Source organism: Nannospalax galili, unplaced genomic scaffold (genome assembly GCF_000622305.1).
Source record: "Nannospalax galili isolate Female #2095 unplaced genomic scaffold, S.galili_v1.0 scaffold510, whole genome shotgun sequence".
Classification (NCBI taxonomy): Eukaryota; Metazoa; Chordata; class Mammalia; order Rodentia; family Spalacidae; genus Nannospalax; species Nannospalax galili.
This window is the reverse complement of record NW_008329677.1, coordinates 1,737,670-1,750,990: the sequence shown is the minus strand read 5'-3', so window position 1 is coordinate 1,750,990 and position 13,321 is coordinate 1,737,670. Positions and strand designations below refer to the sequence as shown.

General features: G+C 47.3%; 1 protein-coding gene across 1 annotated transcript in view; it reads left to right on the top strand.

Annotated features, from left to right (window-relative positions):
- Window positions 1-6,061, top strand: part of Cfap61 (cilia and flagella associated protein 61) — a 319,254-nt gene extending 313,193 nt beyond the window's left edge. Inside the window, exon 27 of the mRNA XM_008841463.2 lies at window positions 5,794-6,061. Within this exon, the coding sequence (XP_008839685.1) occupies window positions 5,794-5,994 (201 nt within the window). The 3' untranslated portion in view covers window positions 5,995-6,061. The remainder of the gene's footprint in view (window positions 1-5,793) is intronic.
- Window positions 6,062-13,321: the final 7,260 nt, after the last annotated feature.

Sequence of the window (13,321 nt, the reverse complement as noted above, 5' to 3'; positions counted from 1 at the left end):
GAGCGAGAAGCCCAGTGACTAAATGTGAAAGTCAGATAGTGCTTAAGTCATTCAAACTGAAGTGTGTGTATAGACACTCTTCAGACCCTGATTTAAGCACCCCTAAGCATAGTAAACACACAAGATGCTGAAGTTCCTTAGATTGAATGGTATGGTGTTTGCATAGAACCCATGCATCCTTCTACATACATTATTAGATCATCTTTAGGTCACTTTCAATGCCTACTACAACACTGTGGAGCTTTAACTACATCATTTAGAGAATAATAACAAGAAAAAAATAAGAGTCCATTCAATACAGTTGCAATTTAATTTTTTCCAAATATTTTTGATTTCTAATTCGTTGAATCTGTTGACGTGAAACCTGTGGATATGAAGGGCAAACTACAAGAGGCTGATAAGACTGAAGATCAGAAGTAAATCCTGCTCTCAAATATTGAGATGTCTTTACAAATTTCATTTCCCTCTCTCTCATCTTCAAAGAAGTGTAGGCACTCAAACATGAAGCATAATATATGAAGTGTAATTACTATAACCTTGTGAAATAAGAGAGGACTAGAAGACAGCTTATAAATGATTCTATGCCATCTGATTAGCAGACACCTAGATAAAAGTGAAAGCTCCTAGAACATACAAACTAAAAACTAACTCAAGAAGAAACAGAAGATCTCAACAGATCTATAACAAGTAAAAATTTGAAAATATGTGGTGTTTGGGAGAAGTTGGGGGAAGAGAGTTAATGTGATCAAAATACAGTATATAGAATTCTCAAAGAATTAATTCAAATAAATTTTATTTACTTAAAAATTTAAAAGATTGGGATACATACACACACACACACACACACACACACACACACACACTGAATCAGTAATCAAAAACCTCTCAACAGGACTGGGGCCTTGGCTCAATCAGTAAAATGCTCACCATGGAAGCATGAGGATCTGAATTCAATCTCTGGACCACACATAACAAGAACGAAAACCAGAAGGAAAAAACCAGGCATGGTGACATACACTTGTAATCCTAGCCCTAGGAAAGCAGAGACAGGTGGATACCTGGAACTTGCTGGCCAGCCTGCCTAGCTTACTTGGCTAGTTCTAGACCAGGAAGACCCTGTGTGGAAAAGCACATGAGATGAGACCCAAGGTTGACCTCTGCTTTCAGAGGCACATGCACACAGACACACACACACACACACACACAGACACACACACACACACCTCAACAAAGAAAAACCTAGAACTAGATCACTTAATTAAACCAATTTTAATTTAAACCAAACATTTAAATAATATCAATTTTTCCAAATTCTTCCAAAAAAGAGAGAAGAGGAGGGAGCCAATATTCTAATACCACAGCCAGACAAAGACATCACAAAGGGAAAACACTTTTAAAAAATTAAAGTAAACCACTACAGACTAGTATCCCTTATGAATTTAGATGTAAAAATCTTCAACAGAATATTAGCGAGCTAAATCCAACAGCATGTTAAATAGATTACATACCATACATGTGGGACCTACCCCAGGAATGTGAGCAGGTCAACATTTTAGAATGAGAGAAGAGCAAAGCTGTCTCACCTGAAAAAGGTAAGGCCAGGTGTGGTCTTGAGAGGTAGAGGCAGGGGAGTGAGGAGTTCAAGGTCATCATCAGCTATATAGCAAGTTTGAGTACAATTTCCACATGAGGCTCCGATTCCAAAAATAGAACAATAAAGAAGGAAGGAAAGGAAAACAAAAGAAAATCACACCTTCATGGTAAAGAGACTTTAAAAACTAGCAGTAGGGGATGGAGAGATGTGGACCAGGTGCAGTGCTTCCTGCTCTTCAAGGAACCCCAAGTTCAGTTCCCAGTACTCACATAAGGCAGCTCACAATAACATGTAACTCCAACTCCAAGGGATCTGACACAGACACATACACACACACACACGCGCGCGCGCGCACACACACACACACACACACACACACACAAAACAGCATACATTTACAGACATATACACACATTTTTTAAAAAAAAACTACTAGTAGGTCATTTCCACTCTCTGATAAATTATGCAAACTCCAGAGCTAACACCAGACTGGGCAATGAATGACAGAAAGCCTAAGCCTTAATACTGAGATCTAGAATAAGACAAGTCTGACTCCTTTCACCACTTATACACAACATTGTCCAAAAGTTCTAGGCAGAGCAATGAAGCAAGAAGAAGAAACACAAGGCACCTGGGAAAGGAATAAAGAAAACGCTTACTTTTCTTAGATGGAAGAACCCTAAAGAATCTGGAAAATAAGTAAATAAACTGATAAATGCATTTGTCAAAATGGTAGGACACAAAATCAACACACAATAATTAGCTGTCTGCATTAGCAGAGAACAGTCTGAGAATGGAATTAGCAAAACAATTCCATGCATAACATCAAAAAGAATGACATACTTAGGAATAAATTGAATCAAAGTAGTGTAAGACTTGGCACACGGAACACTACAAAACATTTCTGAACAAAATCAAAGAAGACCTAAATAAATAGAGGTGCATCTATGTTCATGGACTTAATGACTTAATGTTAAAATGCCAATACCACCTAAAACAGGCTACAAATTCAATGAAATCCTGTCAAAATACCAAGGACACTTAAAAAAATGGATGTAGAAAGGTTCATACAATCATCATACAAGAGATTTCAAATAGCTGAAAGTGTCTTCAAGGGAAAACCGAAGAAAGCTGAAGGCATCACTTCTGGTTTCAAAACTTACTTACAAAGCAATAGAAATCAGCGTGGGACTTGCACACGCCATATATATCACAGCCATATACATAAACAGAATGAAATCCAGTGTCCAGATGGAGCCAGACACTGTCTCATGCCTGGAATCCTGGCACTTGGGAGGCTGAGGCAGGAAGATCATTTTTGTAGCCTGGGCTACAAAATGAGACCCTGTCTCAAAACCAAGTTCATATATAAACAAATAAGTAAACAGAGGCCATATATATGCTCATTTACATGAAAAGAGGCTCAACGATTTTAGTCACTAAGGAAATAAAAATCAGAACTGCACTGGCAGACCATTGGGGTTACCATATTCACTGGGGTTGCTACAATTTTCTAAAAACAAGGAAAGAGATAGAGAAAGAGATAAAGCTAAGTGAAAGAAGCCAGGCTCTACATAATCTCACATAAACAGAGATTCTGAAAAAGTGAACACATAGAAACAGAGACTAAGATGGTGGCCACCAGAGGTTGGCCAGGGTGGGAGAATGAGGGAAGGTAAAATGTCGTTTTGGCAAGAGTTTTAGTGATCTGTTGTACAGCCTGTTAACTGACACCGATAATAATGTACAGTGACTTCAAAATTGCTATAAGGGTAGATTTCAAAGGTTCTCACCACAGAAATGATCAGTGTGCAAGATAATGAATATGCTAATCAGACTTGCTTGATCATCTTACAAGGTATATGTGCATCATAACATCACATGGTGCCCCATAAATATACACAGTTATTTTGGGTTAAAAATAATACTTTATGCATCTGTGGATGGGACCCACATTTTCAAAGCTTGAGCTTTGCATTAAATAAAGTGGTGAACTCTCCAAAAATATCAATCAATCAATCAATCAATCAATCAATCAATCTTTAAAGGACCAAGAGTGGTAGCGCACGCCTTTAATCCCAGCTCAGGAGGCAGAGGCAGTGGGTCTCTGTGAATTACAGGCCAGCCTTGTCTACATAGTGAGTTCCAGGCCAGTCAGGGCTACAGAGTGAGACCATGTCTTAATAATAATAATAACAATAATAATAGTAATAATAAGTAAAAGTTAAATTTAAAAATAAAGGAATTTTCAGAAGATTATAAAAGGCAAGATATTCAAAAAAAGAATTCAGGGGCTGGAGAGATGGCTCAGCACTTAAGAGCACTGATTGCTCTTGCAGAGGACCCAGGTTTGATCATGGCCCTTAACAACCATCTGTAACTCCAGTTCCAGAGGATCCAATGTCCTCTTTGACTTCTACAGGCATTGCATGACACAGGTGCACTCACATACATGGAGGCAATACACTCATACACATAAAATAAAAATAAATATTTTTAAAAATCATAATAATAAAATAAAATAAATAAAGAATTCAGACACAGTAGGTCAGTTCTGACATGAAGTGCTGCAGAAAGAGCTGGCGGTAGAGGAGCAATGTGTGAGGGAGAGGTGACAGGTGCCAGACTGAGATCACACATCAGGTAAGGGGTGCACAGCCTTCTACTGTAGAACAGCACTGCACAGCAGTCAGTTCAAGTTTCTCTCAGTTCCTTGTTTGGTGTTGGTATGATAGAATTCTCCAGAAAAACTGAAGAAAGAAGCACGCTCATGTAGACTGCAAACTATAACCATGTGCCATGCTGGCAGTTAGCTCTTAGGAGTTTTCAGGGGCCTGGAGAGACAGTTCAGTGGTTAAGAGCACTGGCTGCTCTTGCACAGGAACTGGGTTCAGTTCCCAGCATTCCCATGGCACCTAACAATTATTTAAACTCCAGTTCCAGGGGATCCGACACCTTCTTCTGGACTCTTTGGGCATTTCATGGACTGATACACTTACATACATGTAGACAAGACACTCATGCACATAAAAATTTTTTAAAAAATATTTTAAAGAACTTTCAGCACCTCCAGCATTTAGTTCTTGCATCAGTTGCCTTTTTCCCACCCACAACCTTTGTAGAGTTTATTTAAATCTGATTTTCTGTAACTTGCCCTGACTGTTCTAAACTCTGTGTTTATAATCTCTCAAGCCTGATAGTGTCTTGCTTAAATAGCCAGGTGGTAATGACCTTCATATAATTGGGTCCTCTATCTAGGAGTTCTTATCAATAAAGTAATGGTCCAGTAGAACCCCACAAGTAGCTCACAGTTTTTTCTCTTTGAAATAAAAGCCAATATTGGAAGTTGCCGTAAACATAACTCGAAAGGCCACATGGCTTTTGTTTGAGGTGATGTTCAACAGTCAACGTGCAGGAGAGCACACAGCTCAAACCTGGGTGAAGTGCTTTTTAATCACAACCCTGCTGCAGATGGTCAGGAGTGTGGAGATGGAGCAAACACATCGAGGGCCACCTGCAGGAGTCAGGTGGTGTGCAGGTGTGTGGGTGCACTGTGCCGTCTGTCAACTTGTGTCTGTGCTTAAAAATTTGTACAAGATGTGTCAGACAATCTCTACTGTTTATGGATTGCATAGTCTGTGAGTCTCAAATAACTTTATTCTTTCTAAGTCTGATGTTTAAGATATTAGTAAGAATTCATTCTGAGGGTCTTAAACCTGCTCCTTAGCAAGAACCAAGGCAAGAAACCACCTAAGGGTTTTCGTGTGTAATTTTATCTGAGAAGCTAAGGGCTTAAAATGACCATCTGTGGTGACAACATCTGTGGTGAAACCAGTCACAAAAAGTGTGTGGCTGTACTCATCTGAGGTCCCCCAGCAGAACAGTGAAGTTCTTAGAGACAGAAAGGAAAACCCAGGTTGCCAGGGCCTGGGGAAGGGGAACTGCATGTCCCTGTTTGTGAAGATGCAAATGCTCTGGAGATGGATGGTGGTTGTGCAACAGCATGACTGTAGTTAATGCCACCAAACTGTCCACTGAAAATAAGACTGATACATTGTACATTATGTATACTTGGTCTCTATTATGAATAATTTCTACAGAGCTAGCAAATTTCCCATCCTTGGTGAGCTGGCACTGCCCTGCAGTGGTGGTGCTCAGTGCCAGGAAGCTCTGACTCTGGCCTCTTTCTGTATTTACAGGAGGAAAATCTGCCTTCCATGGAGCAGCTAGTCCACCAGGTAGAGGATGAGGAAATAATCCTGAATGAAAAGCCCCAAAAATACCTCCAAAGGGCTTTTGAGGACTCCATATACAAAAATCTGCTGGAGAGGGGCATCCTGGACTACCTTCACCACAACAAGTACCACCTGCCCATGTACGCGTGGCCCGGCATCATTTAGCTGCAGCTCGGCTCCCGGCTCCCAGGCACCACTTCAGTCTCTCTGGTCCTGGAAGTTCAGACAGAAATGTCTCTGGTCCATTCTTTTCTGTCATTCCCCTGTCCTCCAGTAGGTGGCGCTCGGCCGTACAGCAATGCTGGGGCAGGGAGCTTCAAATACAAGGTTTGTTCTGTGCAGAATAATCCACTCTTTCGATAAAATGAGGTCCTACTAGATAAAGCTTGTCTTTACCTTGGGTGTGATTCTGTTTGAGTTCCTGGAATGTTCTGTTGCTGCTCTGTTAGCCTTCTATATGTTTGACAAGTTACTTGTGGGTGATTTAAAAAGAAAATCATGTGCCCAGAATGAAAAAATGGTGAACAGATGATGAGAAATTAGTTTTGTAATCCACCTCAAGAGGACTGAGTGGAACCTATGTGACCTTTTGAAACTAAGGAAGCTACTTTCACAGTACTTATGTTTTTTAAAATTAATTCTGCTGACCATGATCATAAAGTCAGAGAAAAACTGGAAGTCCCAGAGCTTTACACATAGATTTCAAATCATAAGATACAGAAGGAAGTTCATCTCATTCACTTTCTCTGCCCCTAATTGCTGTTACTTGGTGGAGCAAGGGGTTGGGGGGGGCATGGGGGTGGAGAGGAGGGCTGGTCCCTGTCATGTTTAATGTGGATCAGAAATCTTTAGTCCTTCCCAGTACTGGAGAGGCTGTGAGGTTCAGGCCAGCCTGAGCTATAATATAGTGATTTTAAGGCCAGCCTGGGCTACAAAATGAGACACCACCCCCCCATCCCAAATAAACAAACAAAGGAACCTTCTCTCTTACAAACGAAGTAAGTTGATTGCCCACCCTCAAAACACATGATTCAGGAACTAGTAAGGAAAAGTCATGTAGTAGACAGTGTGGCACAGCTGACCAGAGGGCCTAAAATTAAAATTAGTTTTCATAAACTCAATACTGAGTTTTATTCTCAACCTTCCCCTACCTTTGCATTTATGTCAGCAGTTAGCAAAAAATGAGGCTCCCCCACCATCCTTAAGGCAGCGTGGGTGCTGGCAATCCAGAAGTCCACACATACCATCAACCCTGCTGCAAGCTGCCAGGCACCTGAAACTACCAAATTGTTTGAGATGCCTCACACCAAAACTGTTTCAGAACATTGAATTATGTTTCCACAGCAAACCAAAGCAACTCATAAATGCCACTGATTCCTTCACACATAGGTTTAACACACATGCATGGGACATCTAGGGGGACGGTAGCATTGGCCATATGTTACAAACTGTGTCACTTGAATGGGGACCGATGGCTCCTGGTCCACACCTCAAAATTCAGACAAGATATTTCAGGATCTGCTGAGCCAGTCGACTCAGACACCAGGGTCTCTCTTCCTTCCCTCCTCCCCTTTCAAGAGGACCTGGGTCAAACTCATCAGCAAATGGCTGGTTTAGGTGGCAGGCTCTGGGACACTGGGATGGAGATTAACAGAACAAAGTCAGAGGATCAACAGTTAGGACTTCTGTGACCAAGTATTACCATGATAAAGCCTCTAGTCACACAAAAGCAACCCCAGATGACTATGTTAACCTTAATACCAAGTCATGCATAAATTTGATAACAGCAGTGTTTTCTTTGCTGTCTTTAAAAAAGTAGTTCTGGATGTCCCTAAGCATCATAACACATTTGAAAACATCTAAAGCATCCTCCAGCTTATAAAGGTTGCCTGGTGACATTTCAATCTTTGTCCCTTTCTTAGAAACAAGTTTTCCTGAATTTAGGAAGTTGGCATATATATACAAATATTGAGAACAAGTTTCCTAAGTGAAGACCTCAGGGCCACTGGTCACAGAGAATGACACTCTTAAGGGCTTTAGGAGAATAAAACTTCAGAGACCAACCCTTGAACTTGTTTAGGTGTACAGAATATATATTCTGTAGCGAAGGTAAAGTCTTGAGGCCCTGAGGATTTCCCACTTGCCTGGGATGTTTCCACCTGCTCTCTGCCTGGAATTCAGTCATTTTAACCAAAGGATATTGTCTAGAAAATACCAAAGTTAATGCCTCTAAGGATCTCACACATGTCAGTTCTTAGAGTGTAGACACCTCCTTGGAAAAATAGAAACACACACACACAAAAAAAATCCCCTTTTGGTTTTATTGCACCCAAAATGTCACAGGAACTCCAAAGAAAGTAAGAGATGATGTGAAAGAGAGAAAAAAATTCTCTGCCTGGGGGGACAAAAAACAACCAATCAATATTTACAAAGAGAGAGGAGGGAGGGAGGGGGAGGGGAGAGAGAGAGAGAGAGAGAGAGAGAGAGAGAGAGAGAGAGAGAGAGAGAGAGAGAGAGAGAGAGAGAGAAAGAGAGAAAAGAGAGAACAGAATGCACTTGGGTGAGCCCGCGTTAGCAGGAACAGGGCTGGGAAGTCGGGTCTAGAGGAGCTGTTGATTGTTTTCTGGCAGAGAGAAGTGATGATAAGGCGGATAAAGTAAGCGCGGGGCCGGGGGCGGGAGCCGGCAGCTGTATGCTAATGCTCACTGAAACCAAGCCTCTGCGTCCCCCATGAAAGCAGGCGACCAGGAGGCCACACATCACTGAACAAATAGGCTCTCTCTAGACAAATAAAATAACACACGTTGGCCCGTGGGGGGGGGGGTAAGAGGGGCAAAGAGTGGGGGAAGAGCGAGGGAGGGGAAGAGAGAAGGAAAAATTGGGAGAGGGTAGAAAAAACCGAAGAGGGAGAGGGAGACCGAAGGTGGACAGCGAAGGAGAGCGGGGAAGGGAGAGTCCGGAGAGGCAGAGAAACACCCAGGGGAACTCGAAGAAATGGGGAGAGAGACAGTTCGGGGGTCAAGGGGCACTGGAAGTGAGGGGGAAGACCAGAAGAGACGGGAAGAGAAGAAGGGACAGGAAGACAGGCCTGAGGAACCGGGAGAGGTAGAAAGGTTGGTAGAAAGCAATTAATTAAAGGAAGATGGGAAGAGCCAGGGGAAGGAGGGAGGGAAAGAGCCAGAGGAGGAGGGAGAGAGGACGGAACGGATGGAGAGACGCGAGGAGAGGGACCGAGGCCCGCTCAGAAGGGAAGTGGTGGGAGGAACACACCCGCCCTGCCCTAGAGCCCAGGCAAGCTGAGGCCCAAGCGCCCTTCGGCTCCCAAGGCTGTGGATGTGTGGAGGCCGAGGGGTCGCCGGCTTCTCTTATGGTTTTGGCTCGGTTTCTGTCCGTTTTCAGACTCGGGGGCGGGGTGGGGCGCAGGGCGCAGTGCACGCAAACTTGGTCTGCATCCTCGGTCAGTGTCATCCTGGTGGGTCAGTTCTGACCTGGGCTCTTCCTGACATGTTCTGGCTTCACCTTAGCCAGTTTACCAACATCCCCTTTTACTGCAGCCTAGCGCGGGGACCAACCACCCCAGTCCTCCCTCCCTAGTCCCTATCCGAAGCAAAAATAAACAGCCCTGAGGGCATTCCGAGGAGCTTGCGGTGGCCCGACGGCACACTCGGGGGATGAAAGCTGTGGCCGCATAATGGGCGCGCGGCAGATTGCGGGCCCTGGGCTCTCGAGGGGAGGGGACACTTGAGAGCGCGTCCCTCCCGCGCCCAGCGCGGCCTCGCCCTTGTTCGCTCTCTTTCATGCACTCTCCTTTTGTGTGGAATTATTTAAACGGGAGATCCGTGGCAGCTTTATGCTAATGTGTTGAACAAAGGCTAGGGCGAGCGGGTGGGGGCCCGGAAGGTGCGGGGAAGCCGGATCGGGCCGGGCGGGGCGGCGAGAGGCCTACGCGTGTCTCTCGCGTGCCCCGGGGACCGACAGGACAACCCCTCATTCCTGCAAACGCAAAACCTCTCCCCCGCTCCGGGCCCAGCGGTGGACGCGGGACGGGGACGAGGGCGTAGGGTGCTTTCCAGCCCTGACTTGCGGGGACCAGGGACTGTGAATGGGAGCGTGTTAAGCCAGGAGAGGGGTCTGCTGCAGAATGGCGGAGAGGACACTAGAGTCATCTCCTCCACACCCCCAGTCCACACCCGGGACTCTAGACGCTCTCCGGGAGGTGGGCTGAGACCGCTGGCGGACCGGTCTCCTCCCCTCAGTGTGTTCAAGGCTGTCATTCCTCTGCCAGAGCCTCAGAAACAAAACTCCTTCGCCGAAATTCCCGAAGACGGAGCTCATGACTCAGATTCGCGCTTTCTAGAAATTCCCTGCAGCTTCAACTTTCATTCGGAGCTGAGCTGGGAGTTACAGTGAGCCCGGGCGCCTGTTTCGACGGCAGCCGCAGGCACAGGGACAGGAGATGGTGGAGCGCAGCGAGCCATGCGCTCCGCAGCTATGGGAGAAGCACCCACAGCCAGGTCTACAAGGACCGGAGGCGCAGAGGCTTGAGTGTTTTCCCAGGCGCCCGCCAGGGCCCCGCAGGGACAGGACGAGTCGCTCTGATGTGACTCTTGAGTGCCAGGCCTCGGGTCCTTCTACCCACGGACTCCCGTGAAAATCCCCCTTGAAGGAAGCAAACTAAAGTCAGGGTTTCCCCAGCCCTACTCCCCGCCGCCCCTACTATGGATCACATTGTGGCGAGGCAGGCCGCAGGCGCTCTTTGCTCTTCCCTTGGGAAGACAAACCGCAGGACCCGAAATCCCAGTTCCCGCCTGCGCGCAAGTTCTGAGAAAATCACGCAAAAGAGGATGGACAGATACGCACCACCAGTGCAAGGCTGCACCTGCCGGGGCGGGGACTGGGGTGGTGGTGGCTGGAGCGTGCGTGCGCACAACTGGTCTATCTCCCATGTGGGTTAGGAAATTACTTCGAACACTTGGGCCTTCCAAGTTTTCATTTTGATTGTTCCGATCTGAAAGCAGGTATTTCCGCTTGCAGGACGAGAAATAACAAAAAGAAAAGGACCCATTGATTTCCCTAGAGTCCTGTTTGAGTTCCCTCGGGCAAGGATTTTTTAAAAATTGTTAGTCGAACGCACCCCCCCCCACATTTCCAATTTTGATTATTTTTTGAGGCTACATTAGGACACTTACTCTCCCTGTTATCTTTTGAATGACAAGAGTGTTATATATGCAAGGCCAAATAATCCTGTTGGGGGTAGCAGGCGCGCCCCGCCCTATTTTTCCACTACCCAGATGGGATTCGTGATTAGAAAATAAAATTGGCCAAACTGTCTGGGAATCCCTTCCCACTTCTAATTTCATCAGCAATATTAACCAGCGCTCAAAAGAGCGAGGAAATAACATCAGGTTCTTTCAGACTGAAGCACACTTATAAACTGTAAATTCATTTTAAGATTCTAACTTTTAAGGACTAGCATCCATCACAGTTAACATTATTTAAACGACAATAAGAACTTTCAAACCATACTATTACATATTTTTTCTCTATTCAGTGGGTGGGTTAAGAAAATCACAGACATAAAATTACCCAATATCTTTCCCCTTGGTTAACTCACCCTAACAAGTGTACCCATCACAGTTTATTACTCATGTGGATTCTGTTGAAAAACTATGTTTAATTTCCACGCCAGGGTATTTTCAGAGGGAAACCCCAAAACAATTAAATACCTTCAGTGGAATTAAGGGTAAGCCAAAGTCAGCAAAATCTATCTGGGCGCACGGAGCTTTGCAGAAGAAAACTGTTTCCCTCACTTTGAATAAAGTGACGTTTCCCCAACAGCTATGACATTTGATGAGGCTTGGCTGTTTGTTCCCCCAGTGACGACCGATCCAGCCACTGCGACTCTAGGGCTCTGTCCCTTCCCGAGATCCTATCTTTTGTGTTTCCTCAGCGCTGGGCTGGGAAGAGGACACAGGACGGGATACCCGGTCTCGGTGTCGGGGGTGGTGTGTCCTTCACTGTTATCTTTTCCCGGTGGTACCAGGGAAGCGGCTAGTCCTCCCGGAGGCTGCAGCCAGTCTCTAAGGACAGATTGCCCCTCCCCCCCCACCGCAGCACGCGTCTCTTTTGCGTCCAGATTGGCCGCGACCGGCGCTCAATAGCGGGAGGTTAATTTCCTTCACAAAGGTGAAGGGGGCACGGCTCCGGGGGTGGGGGTGGGGGACGCCGAGACAGGAGGTTGCTTTATTCCGCAGGGCCTTGATTGGAGCCCTTGATTTAGCATCTGATGTCAACCCGCAGACAAAATGCCCGCCCGGAATGAAAATGCATGAGGCCGAGCGGGAGGGTGGACACCAACTTCACCGCGCACTCCACGCTGACCGCGCCTCGCCGGCTTTGGCCAACCCGACAGGCATTAACTCAGCCCTGGAAAGCGAAGAAGCTAGAGAAGCCTGGGCCCGGCCCAGCCTAGCATTGATGCCAACCCTAGAGCCTCAGGCAACTTAGGCGAGGGAAAGAAAGTTCCGATGTTCAAGTTACTTCTGGAACACAGCCAGCCGGACCCCTGCTCCTGCCCCGCGCTGTGCCACCACTTCTCCACCTCCAGGGAAGCTTCCCGAAGCCCGCGCCCGCCTGCAAGCACCCACTCCACGCTGGCCCGCGGGGATTTGTTCACACTCGAAACCCCGGGCCCGCGTGTCCACTGACTGTAGGGACTTTCTAGCTCTTTTTCCTCCTCGAGTATTCTCAAATCACACGCGGGGCAGCTCGCATCCCTCGCACTGCTCCCGCAGTAGCCGCAGCCCTTGGGTCGCCCCCGCCCCTGGCCGATCGGCGGAGGGGGAATTTCGAGTGGTTCTTTTTAAGTTTTCTAGTTTCCCGAGTTTGGTTTCGTTTTTGCAGCCTGAGGCTCCCTCCGCCGCCCCCGCTTCCCCCCCCCGCCCCCCGCCCCCCCGGGCTCCGGCTCGCGAATTGAACCCTCCTGACATATTTGGGGCCATTCTTCTCCTTTGTTGCTATTTAGCTCGCGACCCCCGGGTAATCCCCGCGCGGGAGGGGGGCGTGCATTGTCGTGCTGATGGACGGGCCCATTTGGCGGCTCGGCGCCCCCCGGAGGAGACACACAAAGCCCAGGCACGTGCGCCTCCCCATAGACGAGCAGCAGACCGTGAAGGAGGCGGGCCCGGGCGTGTGCCTGGGCCGGGCGGGGCGGTGGCGCCGGGCGCGGCGGGGCGGGGCAGGGAGGCCGAGGGGCGCGCGCTGGGGCCCGGCGCCTTCAGGTACATCTGCCGCACCTACCCGGCGACCCTCGAGTCCCGGCCCCCTTTTTGCCGCTCCGTCGCCCTCCCAACCTCCCCCGCGGAGGAGCTGCGGACGCGCTGATTGGCTCCGGGGGAAGCGGGAGGCGAGAACAATGGCCCCCTCCCCCCGTTAAAAGGGAGCGGCTCCTGGGCCCGGGGACAGGGACGCGCGTGCAGGGCGCAGAGCCGGG